Consider the following 16,665-nt stretch of genomic DNA (forward strand, 5'->3'; position numbering starts at 1 on the left):
TCTACTTCCTGGTACTGTGTCAGTTAATGATTGGTGGAGTTGGGTCACATGATCTGGGGTTTACACACTCACCTGTCTCTCAGGGAAGAGAGTAAAGACAAGACTACAGCCAGAGTGCATTGATTGCTTTGCTCTACTGCGGGAAAGGCAACCAGGTGCTAAATCTAAACATTTGATTTTCCCTGTAGTATTCATTTTTTATATTCTGTTGTAATTAAAGTATTACACATTCAAATTTGATCCTCTGTCCTGCTTTTGAATAAAGTATCCTAAAGTGTGGCATGGCGGCGCAGTGGTTAGCCTTACTACCCCCAAAGCTCTGGGGCCCGGGGTTCAATTCCTGGCATGCTGCCTGTTTAGAGGTTGTATGATCTCCAGGTGTTCATGTGGGCTTCCTCTGGGTGCTCTGGTTTCCTCCAACAGTGTAAAGATCTACTGGTAGGTTAAATGCCTTCTGGGAAAATTGACCCTGGTGAGCCTCTGTCTGTATCATATGATGGATGGGCATCCTGTCCAGGGTGGCACTGCCTTGTTGCCTGCTGATATAGACTTAATCTCCACCTCGTCCCTGTACTGGATAAAATGGTTTAAACATGAATACAGTAGATGAAAGTATCCTTAAGGATTCAATTTTAATTTCTACCCCCACAATTTCTTAAAGACCATGTTGTTGGAGCTGATACCTTGGCATCTTTCAGGAAACAGCTGGGTGAGATTCTGGGATCAATGAGTTACTATTGACTAAATGGGTCAGTTGGGCAGAAAGGCCACCTCTGGTTTGTGCCCTGTCTTGTGTCCTCACCAATCACATTATAGTACTTATAGACACTGTTAAAGTGCTGAATATCTTATGTGTATAAACCAACAATTATGTTTTTTATGAGCACTTTGCAAGTCAGCAATAGTACTCATACCACACAATAGAAAACAAACCCAGAAAACTGACTAAATCAAACCAGTAGTAAAAATAATAGTGAGTACTAATCAACAGTTAAACGAATTTCGGAAATGTCTGATCTAATAGTAAAATAATCCTTACACTTATACAGTAAAGTGCTTTTTTGGACACTACGTAAGAACTTCCTACTGCACCGTGTCAGATATTCTGGGATTAGAGAAAGATTCTTCCCCAAATTTACAAATCTAATCCCAGAATTCTCACACCTGCCAGAATCACAACGGGTCCCAATCCTACTGGGAGAGGGAGGAGGGAACTCATTTGAACTGGCAGCCCAGTATGTGATCTCCTGTCACAGCCTGAGGAACAGTGAGCCTGTCTCCCAATAATGCTCCATATGTTTGTATGTAAATACTGTATCATATGATTGTGTCTGTATTGTAAATGTCTGTCGATTTTTTTTTTTGTTTTATGTTGATTGCATTTGTTTTGCTTTGGCAACACTGATTGTACTCATCGGTCATGCCAATAAAGCAGCTTGAATTGAATTCAATTATGAGCTTGACTTGCAGGCCAGTCAGTCCCCTGCAAAAAAAAGATGTCACCTTTCTTCGGGGATCTGGTGAGCTCTATGATGTTCCTCCCCTACAAACAGCACAATAAAATTAATTAGTTAATATAGCTTACAGGGGATAACAATGCCTGCAATTTGCTTTCAAGGTCTGTTTGGATGGACGTTTTGCATTTTTTTGGTGTGAATAGTATAATTGAATCAGTCTCCAATATCCTTAATGTAACCACAAGAAATGCCATTTTAGCTTTTAAAAGAGAATATTAGGAAACAAACGCATTTTTCCCCCCAAAAAATGTAGCTGGCAGCAGACCATATCAGCCCTATGCACAGAGTTTTGTCAACGCTTAGCTGTGTCGATCGGTATTAACAATGTATGGAGTTCTGCTATAGTAAAGAACACCCTGTTCACTGAAGTAGCCCCAGAGTCTCAGCCAGCAGAGCTGCGGTAGCTACAATATGTTCTGTGTCTGTTGGAGGGGGGGTCAAATGTCATATTTTATTAAGAAACACTTCGGTGGATACAGGGGTGTAGCCATTAATTGATTTTTGGGTGGGCCTGTGCAAAAGTGGGTGGCCCGGGCTCTAACTGACCGTCCTGCCAGCATATGGGCACCCCTCCAATTTACAATGCAATCCTCGAGCGGTATAATCAAACAGCAGAATTAGCGGAACGTTATATATACATACAGTACTGTCTCTCTCTCTCACACACACAAACACACACAGGTTAAGCAACAATTACCGAGGCTGCCGAACGCTACTGTGCCACGGCGGACACACACACACACACAATCAGTGCCTGCCTCTGTTGTGAGGTTTTGACCTTCTAGACCAGACGCAGGCGTCGGGACTTGGAATTGAATATGGCGATAATCTCGTCACTGTCTAAGAGTCGGCACATTCCCGTTCAAATGACGGCTAGTTTGCAAAGGTCTCTCATATGAGAACTTTGTCTTTAGTTCAAGAAAAGCTGCAAGAGCTCATTTTCACTTGGTGCTTGTAACAGTTCTAAGTATTTCGTATGCCTGCTTTTAAATTGTTCAGTAGTTTTACGAGTTCCTCTGAAGTTAATATTGTAACGCAACGGGGGCTCAGGCGGGCGCCCTTGCCGCATTAGGTCGGCCCCGCACCGTCGGGGGCTCGAACCCGGGACTCCCGCGTCACTCAGCAAATATCACTCTGTTATATTTGCAATATAACAGAGACAGTTATATTGCAAATAAAAAATGTATTTACTTCGAAGAGTACGGGACATTGTGAATCAATAAAGACGTTAAAAAAATAAGCCGATGTAGTTATTTTGCAAATAAGTAAAGTATTTTAAAAATAGATTCTCATTGACAGTAAACAAGCCGATCCACCTGGCGCTGCTAGCTTGAACAGCTCTCAGACCCGTGATTGGCTAAACCCCCGAACAGTTCGGGTCGCGATTGGGTGAAGAGTGAGAATCGACACTCTGATTGGGTAAAGCGCAACAGCGGAAGTTCCGAGAACGTGTAGATACACAGGTGATGGATGTTCTTCTTGGTCCAAATACTGTAGCCCCGGTTAACCGTGTGTGCTGTATGAGCACGCTGGATATACAGTAACACATCCGTTGGTTTCCAATTACTAATCAATCTAAGAGAAGTCGCACTGAGGTCAAAACTGAATAGCAGACAAAGAATGTCATGGCATCCACAGCGCGTTCACGACTACGATAGCACGTCACGGTAGGAGTGCGCGCACATTGCTATACCCATTGAGACTGGCGCATCACTGTCATGGCGCCACTGTCGCGACATTAATTCCATACCCATGTCGCGATATGGCGTACCCCCGACAAAACGCCCACCCCAATGTCGCGACAAGGAGTCCAAATATCGCGATATGATAAATGCCCCCGCGCCCATGTCGCGATATGAAACCCGCATATCGCGATATGACATACCTCGGCAAAAATGCCCCACTCCATGTCGCGACATGAAAGGTCCTATATCGCGATATAACATACCCAGCCAAAACGCCTACCCCCATGTCGCGACATGAAGCTCTTATATCGCGATATTACATACCCTGACAAAATGCCCCACCCCATGTCGCGACATGGAGTCCATATGTTGCGATAGGATATACCCTGACAGGATATGCTGATGCAATGTCGCAACACAAAGTACATATATTGTGACACGTCCTATCTGGGTATATTATGTCCTGATATGAGACCTTTGTTGTGACAGCAGTGCCAGGGTGGCATGGAAGCAAGGCGCCAGTCGTGATATACACTGCCGCGATATACATGCGATATACATGGGGTCCCTATCATGACATGCTGCGGAGGTCTTGCCGTTAAGGTATCCCACTGTTACGCGTGGCAACAGCGTGTCACAGTAGGGATAGAAATGAGAACCTGCCTTAGAAAATAAAAACCATAGATCTTATAATCACGGTGATTTAACGTACATTACAACCACAGGTTTATGTCATAGATGGCTGACTTGTTGGCATTCGTCATGTCTTAGCATTATTCACAAAGAGGCTCATATGTTTATGGATATTGATTGTCTTTAAAATGTTAAGGGTACGAGCTAAACTGTAACAGAGCGCTTGAACTCGGCAGACGGGGTCACTGGAGCTCAAAGTCACCGTGCACGGTCACGTGATCACCGGAAAAGAGAGGCGCTATATCTCGGGAACGAAAGCAGCACGAACGCTATTTCAACACCACAAACCGGCACAAAAGTAGCACTAACGAATGAGGTGGGTTTCATTCCTTGTGCTGTTTGTAGGGGGGGCAACTTCACGGAGCTTTTACCTTTCCTTTAAATATTCAGAGGACTTGAGCATAACATACCAGAAGAACGTGCACGCACGTATGGCTTTCAGAGGCTGGAGTAAATGCATCGCCCCGAGGGTAATATCGAGTGAGGCGCCATGAGAGTAAAAACTGCGAAGGTCTTAAAATATTAAGTTCTGAAGATAAAAGCGTCGAATACATACTTTGGATGTATTTTAGCTCTGTAAACGTCGTTCGCTTAAAATACTGCAGGGCATTTAGAGGCGATCTGAATAGTTATCTGTAAAGTAAACACTCGCATCTATCCGTCAGTATTAATATTATTCACGACAACGATAGCCAATTAGGCTACGGCCACGCATGCACGGCCCCACTATATTTACATAATTGTCTTATTGGTCACAAAAGATACTGCGAGCCAATAGAAAATCGCATAAGATGAAAAAAACAAACACGTAACATTAAAAAGCAAATCATGTAACGCAAACAAGGGGAAAAAAATCTTAAATTACTTTGGACTGATTGGGTAGGCCTAGGATCAATCAGGCCCACCCGTGGCTACGCCCCTGAGTTGGTAGGAAGGATCTCTGTAGCAGGGAGGCCTGGATTTTCACGGCTGTGATAAAATGAACACATTTACGGTATATAAAGAAAGATTCAAATGTTAACATTTCTTTTAAGGGAAATAATAATAATAGCTTACACTTATATAGTGCTTTTCTGGACACTCCACTCACAGGTAATGGGGATCCCCTCCACCACCACCAGTGTGCAGCCCCACCTGGATGACGTCACAGCAGCCATAGTGCACCAGTACTCTCACCACACACCAGCTCTCAGTGGGGAGGAGAACAGAGTGATGTAGCCAGTTCAGGCCAATGGGAAATTTGGTCATGGTGCCAGGGTTACACCTGTTACAAGGCAGTAAAATAAAAGCAGTCAGCGATTTTTTTGTCTTATATTTACACATTTATTTACAATAACAAAACAATAATTATAATTACAATCACTTATTATGAGTAAAGAAAAAACACAAAAGTTCACTTATCTAAGAGACCCTTTCTGTCAATGCTCTTCCGTCACTGGTCTGTAGATTGTTATAGGATTTCCCTTTCAAATTCTTTCCACCAAAACATACACAAGAGGCAACATTCAATATCCCTCGAGAAACAGAAATTCCAAATATATGTTGTATAAATCCTGTTCGTAAGTATAAAATGACTTTAAAACAGGCTGAATCCCTCTCTGCTCAAACTCCGTCCATTACTCTCTGGTGAATTCAAACTCCCCTCATCATTATTTACAAATGATGAATATTTTAGTAAATCAAAAATATTTTTAAAGGTAAATTATTCATAACACACCCCTACTCTTTTCAAGAAACACCTGGCAATCTTTTAATGACCACAGAGAGTCAGACCTTGGTTTTACATCTCATTCAAAGGATAGAGCCTTTTTACAGAAGTGTCCCCACCACTATACTGGGGCATTAGGACCCACACAGACTGCAGGGTGAGCACCCCCTGCTGGGTACTAACATCTCTTCTAACTCAGCTTTCCCAGGAGTTTTCCATCCAGGTACTGGCCAGGCTCACTCCTGCTGAGCAGCAGTGGGCCACCAGTTGTGAGTTGCAGGGTGATATGGCTGTTGGCATAGATAAACAGATAAATATAAATACCTATCATGTTACTTTTAATCCCTTTACAAAAATACAAAAATATCATGTCATTAACTTAAACATTATCTTTCTCGTTACTTTATATATATATAAAATGTAAAGGTCTAGAAGGAGACCCACATTAGAACTGTTTAAAATAGGCATAAGGGCATAGTTCCAGACAATTTTAAAATGTATGAACATGAAAGCTATGTGTACCTTATCTTCACCTCATGTAATCTTTTTTTTGTAAAATGCAACTTTGTTGTGTGCCCCTAATGATGTTATATGTAGTCTCGTGTGTGTAATGCATCATGCTGAAATCCATGTTTTTAATTGATGTGTTCAAATTTTATATTATTTTTATGTGAATCGTCTGCTGTTAAGCGGAACGGCCAGCAGGTGGCCTCAGTTTAAAAGCGTAGTATATCTGCAAATACCACACTCTGGTGAAACACAGCAACGCTTATTATCAAACTTTGTAAATATACAGGTATGCTGGCAGTCACAATGTCATTTAAGATGTCTAAAAACATATTTACTATGATAAGTTTCTTTTCAGTCCAAAAACTATAAATCAACGGCAAATGTTGCACTGTGGTCAAATACAGTGGCGTTTGTAATCTATGTAAATTTACAGAAACCTAAATGTGTTGTGCCTGAAAGGACACGTCTCTTCATTCCTGAAGTGTAGCAATGTGAGTTGTATATATTTTTGTTTTTAAAAAAAAAACAATACGAGCCAAACAGATCCCAGCCTTCAGGCAGGGAGCGTCTCCGCCCCACTCTGATGCCTTGACGTCATGCATGACGTACTTCCTGCTGTGGCGGGCTTTTCGAAGTTGTCTGCAGGAGCTGCTTGTCTTAGTCTATCGGCGCAGAGTGCAATATATATGACATCTCTACATCATAGTGCGAACCATATTCGTGCGCAACCGCCCCCCAAAAAACATTAAAGCTTGACAAAGACCGAAGAAGAAGCCATATTACATTTTCCTAAAGCGTATTGGGCCATCAGGAAGTCTGCGGTATGTTATTTTTAAATTGTCTTTGCTGCCTGCCCTGTCTTTCTCACTCCTGAAGAAGGCTTTGCAGCCGAAATGTTGTGTTTTCTCTCTTCTCTTATCAGCATGGAATAACCCGAACTACTTCAGCCTGCTCCTGCTGCGACCCACTATGCCTTCCTTTAAATCTTTTTCTAGATTTTTTCGTCGTTCTGTGCTATTTAATCTTTGCTGTCTGCCCTGTCTTTCTCACTCCTGAAGAAGGCTTTGCAGCCGAAATGTTGTGTTTTCTCTCTTCTCTTTTCAGCATGGAATAAACCTATTTCGTGTTCCTTTGCACATTATTATTATTATTGTTGTTTGTATTATCATTATCGCTGGCGACCCTCACGTTGATACCGACGTGTGTGTATTTCTGAAGAGTGTTTTTCTCTTGCGCGGAATTTTAAGACTTTAAAGAGTCCAGGCGCCAGAGCAAAACACTTTCACTTTCTTTTTTCCCCGCCTGTCCGGGCCAATCCGGGGCGACTGCGCAGCTGGTTATGAGGCAGATATGGTCGTCTCAGGACTCGGTATATTCAGAGTTCCTCTGAACAAAGCGTTTTTCTCATGCCTTTTCTCACATACTGCACATGAACGAAAAGCACCTGCTCAGATGTCAGTGCACTCTGCTGCATTTGTGCGCTATTGCCCTGTAGCTGCAGGACTCGCGTGTAGAATAATTACAGATACAGTCTGTCTTGTTTTCAGCTCGGAATTAAGAACTACAGGTACAGTACAGCTACAGGCACGGATGCAGTCTGGCTACTTTAATCAAACTTCCGCCCCGAAGCGAGACAGAGCACGGTGTCGGATTACCCCCACGCCTGGCTTTATTTTGTGTTTTTAAAAAAACCCGCAAGGCCCTTCCACACCGCCCTCAAACCTCAGCGATGCCTTGTCTGGCCCTAATTCTCGTCCGCGGGTGTGTGTGTGTCGGTGTCGTGTGAAACTGTGTAACCCCCCCCCCCCCCCCCAGTCTCTGGGTTCAGGGGGTGCCCTCTCCGGACAGGAGGGTACAGAGGTCAGGTAGATGACAGCCGACTGAAAGAAGCTGTGTCCCCCCCTGGGACAGCTGGACAGCAGAAGAGACAGTCTGCGTTAGTGTTGGGCGTGTTCCTCCACCACACTCATTCTGGCCCTGTCTTGGCGCTTATGGGAACACAAGAGGCTGGCCAGGGATTCTGGATTCTGCAAAGATTATTCTGCCCTCCAGGGGGCTGTCTGATTAAACGTCAACACTGCACTGTGCTCTCTCGTACCCCCCGCCAGGGAAACAGCTTCAGGCAGAGCTCAGCAGCGCTATACAAGAGCCAGGAATTGGCGCTGTGGGGCGAAGGAAGACCCAGTCAAAGCCAAGTTCAAGTTGTGCTGTGATAAGCAGGCTGTCTGCTTGCACTGTTGGGTGTTTTGTGAAAACTGTCTTAGCAGGACATTGTTGCATAAATATCTCCGACACAAGGGTTTGAAATTGCCGAAGGTGGTAGAGTGCATTCAAGGGTTTCCAAATATTCCCCTGGAAAGCTGGTTGTTAGAGCTAGGAGGCGCCAGTTCAGAAGAGATGAGATTTATCATTGTTTTTTCGTGTTGCTCTGCCAGGTAAAACTGCACAGGACACTCAGGCTGCTGTTCCAGGATGGGGAAAAAAATCAAGGTCAGACCTGTCTGTAGTGTGTGCGCACATTGTATGTGCAGGACTATTTGCATGTATCATATTTGTGTGGCTGTGTGCAGGTGCATGATATTTGTAAGCGTGTGTATGTGTGTCGCAGGTGTGAGGCTGTCTCCCTGAGTGTGTGTGTGTCGCAGGTGTGAGGCTGTCTCTCTGAGTGTGTGTGTGTTGCAGGTGTGGGACTGAGTATTTGTGTTGCAGGTGTGAGGCTGTGTGGGTGAGTGTGTGTGTGTTGCAGGTGTGAGGCTGTGTGGGTGAGTGTGTTTGTGTTGCAGGTGTGTGGCTGTGTGGGTGAGTGTGTGTGTCATAAGTGCTTGGCTGTCAGAGTGGGGGAACATTGTTATCCTGTCTTAACTGTTGTACGTCTTCTGTCTCACCTGCATGTGCAGTTAGTGCAACATTATGTAACTGTTCCCTGTGGAGGTGGAATACAGACCCTGATCTCTCACCTCCCCCCTGCTTTTCTGACAGAGACCCGCCCTGGAACCCGTTCAGGGGAATCAGAAAAGACTGGATGAGTATCTCACGGTACGTGCAGGAACCCGCCTCTTCAGACAGTGTACAGATCACTGCTGCTGCTCACTCCTCCTGCTGCTGCTCACTCCTCCTGCTGCTGCTCTCACTCCTCCTGCTGCTGCTCTCACTCCTCCTGCTGCTGCTCTCACTCCTGCTGCTCTCACTCCTGCTGCTCTCACTCCTGCTGCTCTCACTCCTGCTGCCGCTGCTCTCACTCCTGCTGCTCTCACTCCTGCTGCTCTCACTCCTGCTGCTCTCACTCCTGCTGCTCTCACTCCTGCTGCCGCAGCTCTCACTCCTGCTGCCGCTGCTCTCACTCCTGCTGCCGCTGCTCTCACTCCTGCTGCCGCAGCTCTCACTCCTGCTGCTCTCTCTCCTGCTGCCCCAGCTCTCACTCCTGCTGCCGCTGCTCTCACTCCTCTGCTCTCACTCCTGCTGCCGCTGCTCTCACTCCTGCTGCCGCAGCTCTCACTCCTCTGCTCTCACTCCTGCTGCCGCTGCTCTCACTCCTGCTGCCGCTGCTCTCACTCCTGCTGCCGCTGCTCTCACTCCTGCTGCCGCTGCTCTCACTCCTCCTGCCGCTGCTCTCACTCCTCCTGCCGCTGCTCTCACTCCTGTTGCTGATCCACTGACTGCGCTGCAGGGACTGTCAGTGAGTGCGTCTTGCAGTGTGTTGGTGTGTGCCACACTCCTTGCTTACTTTTGTGTTTGTGTCCTCTACAGCCCAGCAGCACTCCACAGCAGCCGGCACATGGGAAGGAGAACGCGGTCAGTGTCATTCATCACTCCTGCTCATCTGTGGTACATTGGGAGGGATCATATACCATTCCTCCATACAGAATTTTGTCCATCCTATATATCTTCCGGTCTGCACTTATGGACTGTCCTCTTCAATTTAAACCAAAGGTTTTCAGTGGGGTTCAAGCCCTGAGACTGAAATGGGCATTGCAGAATGTTGATTTTGTGGTCAAATAACCGTTTCTTTGTGGATTTTAATGTGTGCTTCAAAACATGCCAGGTTTGGGCCTCCTTTTTGCTATTAAGTCCTGGTACTTGGTAGTGTTCTGCACTTAGAACATTCATGGTTTATAATCAAAACGACGTATACCTCGCTTTTAAGGTATTTGATGGTTAATTGTCACAAGTTTTCTGACTTGTAATTTTGGTCAGATTGAATAGTGAGTTTTAATAACTGCCAACACCGGTTGAAAACCACTGATTCAGAGAGTCTTTTGGACATTGTTATTAATCTGTCTGCCCCCTTTACCTACTCATGACACAGCTGGCCATGTTACTGGAGCTGTCCAAGTGGGGAAGCCTGGTCTAGGGTACAACAGCTAAGCCCCACTTGAACTCACAGCACCCCAGTTAGCAATCCTGTGACCTGTGACTATGCCTCTGCACTGCTGCATAGATAATCACACTTGTGTGCCTCCCCTAACATTTCTTTCCTTGTTTTGTGTGTCCATTTCTGTCTGCTGCCCAGCCCCCAAGACAGAAGATGAGGAAGATGGAAGAAGAGCAACACAAGCCCCATTCTGTCATCTTCTATGGTGAATATGCCCTTGGGGACCCCAGGGAGGTTACTTGTGACCGAGCCACAACAGTGGCAGAGCTTCTGCCTCGGGACCTGGAGATCAATCAGGAGAAAGATCTGGTCCTTGTGGGACAGAAACATCTGACGGGCGTGGTGGCAGCTCATATGCCTTGTTCCTTTATCCAAGGGGGAGAAAGCTTCCAACTAGAGCACATTCCCGCTGTAAAAAGTAAATCTCACATCATTTCCCACTCTGCCAAACCCCTGAAAAATGGAAGAGGCCAAGGAGTTGTTTTCTACATAAAACCTAAAGGCCAACAGAAGTCAAAAGTCAGGAAGGTGTTGCAAAACAACCACCTTCATAAAAAAGACTGCAAAATTTGTGTCTACGCGTTTGAAGGTGAGACGGTCAAGGAGGCTTTAGAAAGAGACGGCCGCTTCCTTCCTTGCGTGTTTGAGAATCGCTGTAAACTTTCGGAGCTACTCACGGCAAAAACTGTGGAGCTGTCCTCTCGAGTGGACAACCTGAATGGCAGAGTATTCACCCTGCTGCTAATCGTGACGAATGGAGAGTCGCAGCACCGGTCCACACAGTGTTGCCAGGAGACACCCACTGAATCAAAGGCAAGGTTGCGGCCTGGGAGCCCCACAAGGGACTGGGGTGACTCCACGGACCCGGCAGCTTGTCCTACAGCCACTCCTTCTTCTAGCAGCACATGCAAAGACCAGTCCAATCCTACTGCCCCTCCTGCTCCTCAAAGCTTAAAGAAGAGGCGATACCAAGCCATTCCACAGTCCGAGGGGTTGCTCCACGCTCTTCGATCCCAGTTTGAAGACCTCATTCGGCAATTGAAAGAGAGAGAGGGGATAAGGAACTTTTCCCAGGTCGCGCGAATATTCAGAGAGGAATATGGGAAAAATACAGAGATTTTTTCGGAGGTGTGGAAGTCAATGATGCTGGATAAGCTCAGTTGTTCTGTCTGTCAGATCTTCATTGAGAAGTCTCCCACAGGCACAGGCTTCTGTCTCTTTGACTGCTTTATCCTTACAAATGCTCATGTGGTTGAAAACATCTTATATCCTCATAGCATGAAGCTGCTCAAGAAGGTAACCGTCACCTTCCAACACCTCGAAGCTGGCTGCCCTGGAGAGATTTTGGGTACAAAATCAGAGCTGCTGGCCTATGACAGGGATCTTGATTATGCTTTACTGGAGCTCCAGTCTGACAAAGGTCTCCCATCCCAGCTCCTTGAGAAATTTGGCTCCCTTCCAAAGAGAGGGGGTATTTGCATCATTGGCCATCCTGACGGCGGGATCAAAAAGAAGGATATATGTTCAGTTATTGAGCTCAACGAACGGAAGGCTGCATCCTCAGACCACATCGTGAGAAACTCTCGCTATCTTCAAATCTTTAACAAATCTTACTTAGAGGAAATTAATTTCACAGCCCTAGAGAATGATCAGGAGAAGCTGACTTACAACACCTGCTTTTTTGATGGCTCCTCTGGCTCCCCAGTTTTTGACGGATATGGCCGGTTAGTTGCCATGCACACAGGGGGTTACTCTTACAGAACCCCTTCTGGGAAACAGCAGAGCATTATCGAGTATGCAGTGTCCCTCTGGGCCATCATCAGCAGCATTATAAAACAGATGATTCACCAGGTGCAAGACAATAGAAGGCCCATCGGTGTTCTGAAACGGTTCATGGAGGCAGCGGGTCACAACCCAGAGCTGTCAGTACTGCTGAAAGAAGCAGCAGCTCCAGATGAGATTCTGGAAGCCCTGAAGGGCCTATGTCACCAACATGGGCAGCTGGGAGAGTCGTTCTTCAGCACGTTTGAAGCCGAGTTCTCGCAAGAAGATGTTGATGCTTCATTCATTGTCGATGCTTTCAGGAGGCTTCTTGAGGGCTGTGATAATTTGTCCAGTAACTCTTGTCCAACTGAGGGAGAGATACTGCAAGAGGAAGAGATGCAGATGGAGGAAGAAGAGAACCAGGTGGAGAAGAGTCTCCAGACAGACAAAGAGATCCAGCTGGAGGAGGAGATCCAGATGGAGGAGGTGATCCAGACAGATGAAGAGGTCCAGATGGAGGAGGAGGACCAGTCAGACGAAGGGATCCAGGTGGAGGTGGCAATCCAGCCAGATGAAGAGATCCAATAGGAGGAGGACATCCAGACATATGAAGAGATCCAGAGAGACAGACATGTTCTGACAAAGACAGAGCCATTGCTTCTAAACACAGATTTTGAATGTTCATCCTTGTCTGCTTTGTCCTTTGCTCTCCTGTGTTTTATATTCCTGCCACCTTACTCTCTCTCCCTGAGACTTGAAGATGATGTAAGAGCCAAAACTTTGTGTTTCTTCTTTCTTCTTTTCAGTGTGGAATTAACCTTTACTTGTTCATTTAATGATTTTCATAGTCATTGATCTTTGACATTCAAGATTTCCTCCTGCTGGCCTTACTTCAGAACTGCGGCCTTGTTAAATATAATGCAGTTAAATCCCTCAACATTGTAAATAGTGCTTTGGTGATGGTGCTACCCTTGAAGAATTAAATAATGGAAAAACAGATGAGAAACAACACTCATCTGTAGCTGAACCAGCCAAAACAGAAAGTAATTTCACTGAAATCATCAATAGGAAATCATCCACATTTCAAGGAAAGATCAAATGCTGTGATTATGATACCAAATGACTTTTGCACAGTTTATCTTCAAACAGCTTGACTGGAGGAAAACAAGCTTATGAGCTCTAGTGAGAAACCTGGATAATGTGTCCTCAAACTGTCCCAGGTTCTCATGTTACTCTGCATTGATTACCTACTGTATGAATTACACAGTGGAGTCCAGGATCTGAATGTCAACGTCACTTGAAATAATGCCTCCATTCTGTGTTTGAGGGACATTCACCAAACTTGCACTCCCTGTTTGTGCCTTATGGTGTTCAGCTGCTGGGGTCCGTCCAGCTTGTGCCAGCCCAGTTTTCCTGTCATTATCCACAAAAATCATTAAGTCTGTAAATATTGACACCTTTCTTTCTTGCACAAGCTGTTACCTATAGTCTTTTCTGCATTTGATAGAAGGAGATCTACAGATTGGGGACCTACACAGATTCCTCGTTTTACAATCGTCTGAAAATTAGTTCAGTTAAAATGATTAAAGGCAACAATTAAGATAAGATAAGATGACTCTATTAGCCCTATACAATTTCTTGCATTAGGAATTAGTCTTTTCGCATACCCCAACCCCAGCTCAGGGTGTTTAGATATGTGACATAGGATAATATATATTAATAATAGTGAAAAATTATATATCAAGTTCACATACTGTATCAGCGTTTATTACAACAGATAGTACCGATTCAATATACAGTTTAAAGGATTTAAGGACAGAAGATGAAAGGGAAGTCTAAGCGGCGCTATTTGACAGCGAGGGATAATGGCGAAAGCTCATGGATGAGAGGGGACGTTTTTTCGATCAAAGTATTACACATATCTAGTCCGCTTTTCTTTTTTGTTTTTAGACAGCTTGTGGGTAGCAACTAAGGGCGTTGTCGTGCCTTGTCAAGGCGTATCAGGACTTACTGTCGGTGTAGGGCAAAATCGTTATCAAAGAGCACATTATAAAAAATGAGCCTAGCACGTTACAAAACTCACAAACATTGTACTGTATCATGCAGTCATACTGTTATGCTATAATTATGAAATATGCCACATTCTTTGAGAGCCAACGATCGCGTTATAGCAGAAATGAATTTCATAGTTCTGTTCTTAATGTGAAAGGGGGACTGCAGTCCATATTTCGCAGACTGGTTATTAAATCTCAGTAACAAAATAAATTCGTTGATTAGGAGAAATGACAAATTTTGAATTTAGCACAAAGTGGTGAATTTTGTGAAAGTACCGTATAGTGGCCATGTTGTCGAGAGCTAGCGAGAATTGTGACGTGATGCGGCTCTTCCTGCTCACTAGTCACTGTAATGATTAATGTAATGTGATGTACTAGTGAATGAATATGGGTTGTGCAGCAGACATTTCACTGCAGAAATGTTTCAATGTGATCTGCATGCAGACTTAACAAGTAATTGGTATTTGTCGGCAAAACCATCTCGAAGTTGAGAGCAATAGTTCTGTTTGATTGAAAGAGATGTATTCACAAGCCTGCTTGTTTACAATGTAATAAGGCTGCTTAACGTCACTGGATGTTTTGTTGCCTCATTCTGAATCGCAGAACTTGGTGCGGTGCATACTTAGGAAGGTTGTCTGTTTTGTGATGTAAATCGGAGATTTTACAAGTTACTGTGTACATTTTACTTTTATTGCGATTTGAAATACACTATTCAAAGCTGATTCTTTCTAACCTTAAAATATGAAAACAGCATTGCAGTTCCCCTTCAAGTGTTTTTGTAAGGTGCCTTGAAGCCCAAAGAAAACATGATAGATAATCAATGTATTGGGTGGACTGATGGCTATAGCAGTGGGAGAGTTTATTAAAAAAACTATATTATATCATAATGTATAATATAACATGCTTTATTTCATATAATATTGATTATAATATAATTTATTTGATTAATGATTGAATAATGATGAATGATTTGAATAATGATTTACAATCTTGATTATATTCATTTTAAGACATTTTGCTTAAGATTAATTTTTAACTTGTTGATATGTATGATACTAAGACTATTTTTTTTCTTACTTTTATAATAACTTTCCATTTATTTTTTTCTTACCTATCATATACTGTAAATGTATTCCTACTCCATTCAGTTGTTATTCTTATGGTTTTCTCATAATTCCCTGTGGATCAGGTTGCCTCATGAAGCCACTGATTGTGTTTGTGCCTGGAGCTGTGCTCATGGGGGAGGACAGCAGGTTGTGGGGTGTGCTTTGTGCCTCATGTACGTGTCACTGGCTGGGATGAAGCACACAGACCCAGTATGGCTCTGATTACTGGACTTGATTCGCATCCTTTGGGGTCCAGATACCCCCCTGAGCTTCGTGCAGGAGAGAGCAGAGAAGGGAAACAACAGGAGACAAGACTACAGCCAGAGACCCCCACTGCGGACTTGGGGAGACCCCTCTTCTGCTCTGCTGGGAGAAAGCTTACATCCCCTCCTGTGGGCCACCCGATGCTAAATATTATTTTCACATTTGCTATGTAGTATTCATTTTCATATCATCTGTCATAATAAACAGAAGCTTTAACATTTGGGTGTCTGTTCTTTCTTTAGAATTTGAAGAAGAATTATTAATCTTAAAGGAAGATACACTAAAGACATCTTTGTAATTTCACTCCAAATATTTCTCTTACATCACATGCTTTCTATTGTATATGATTTATAATATTGATTGTATTAATGTACTTTCTTGGTTGAATTGGACTTGTGTAGTTTTAGCTGTGCCTTGCTGAGTTTGGTTGGTGGCTGTGAGCCTCAGGACCAGCTGGCTCAGAGGGCTCTTCTCCAGGCTCAGCTCTTGGCTCTGCAGGGTCTTGTGGTGGTAGGAATTCTGGTCACTATTTTTCAGGCGTAGTTAATATTTTATTGCTTTCTTCTGTAGCAATGGCTATTGGCCTAATTAAGCCCTGCATACATACTAGGTGTTTCTTCTCTGCATAATCAATGTTTTTACAGAATTCTGTGTGCTACAGAATTTAGTGTAAGCCTGGCCTGTGATTGGACCCCACACTTCACTGCCATATAGGGCAATGGGTTGGATTACACTTTCTACAATTCACAACCAGATTTTTATGGGGGAGGTGTGATGTTGTAAAACCTCCTTAACGTGGTGTAGAAAGCCCAGTGCACCTTCATCTTCAGTGCCTTCAATGCTAGAACTCCCAGGTGAACTTGTTAGACCCAGGTATGTGTAGCTGGTTGTCTGTTCCAATATGTCACAACATCTTTAAGCCAACCAATGGACCAAGGTATTATATCAAGCTTTAAGGCATGTAAGATGCAGTTGGTGATAAAATATCTCTC

General features: G+C 44.2%; 1 protein-coding gene across 1 annotated transcript; it reads left to right on the forward strand.

The window, feature by feature from the left end:
- The first annotated feature begins 6,869 nt into the window (after window positions 1–6,869).
- Window positions 6,870–12,848, forward strand: LOC148832312 (serine protease FAM111A-like). The gene is made up of 5 exons (XM_088919435.1): window positions 6,870–6,934; window positions 8,549–8,603; window positions 9,093–9,149; window positions 9,861–9,938; window positions 10,624–12,848. The coding sequence occupies exons 2-5, from the start codon at window positions 8,586–8,588 to the stop codon at window positions 12,835–12,837; spliced, it is 2,367 nt and encodes a 788-aa protein (XP_088775561.1). The 5' UTR covers window positions 6,870–6,934; window positions 8,549–8,585; the 3' UTR covers window positions 12,838–12,848.
- Window positions 12,849–16,665: the final 3,817 nt, after the last annotated feature.

Source organism: Atractosteus spatula, chromosome 6, assembly GCF_055471065.1.
Source record: "Atractosteus spatula isolate fAtrSpa1 chromosome 6, fAtrSpa1.hap1, whole genome shotgun sequence".
NCBI classification, from domain to species: Eukaryota; Metazoa; Chordata; class Actinopteri; order Semionotiformes; family Lepisosteidae; genus Atractosteus; species Atractosteus spatula.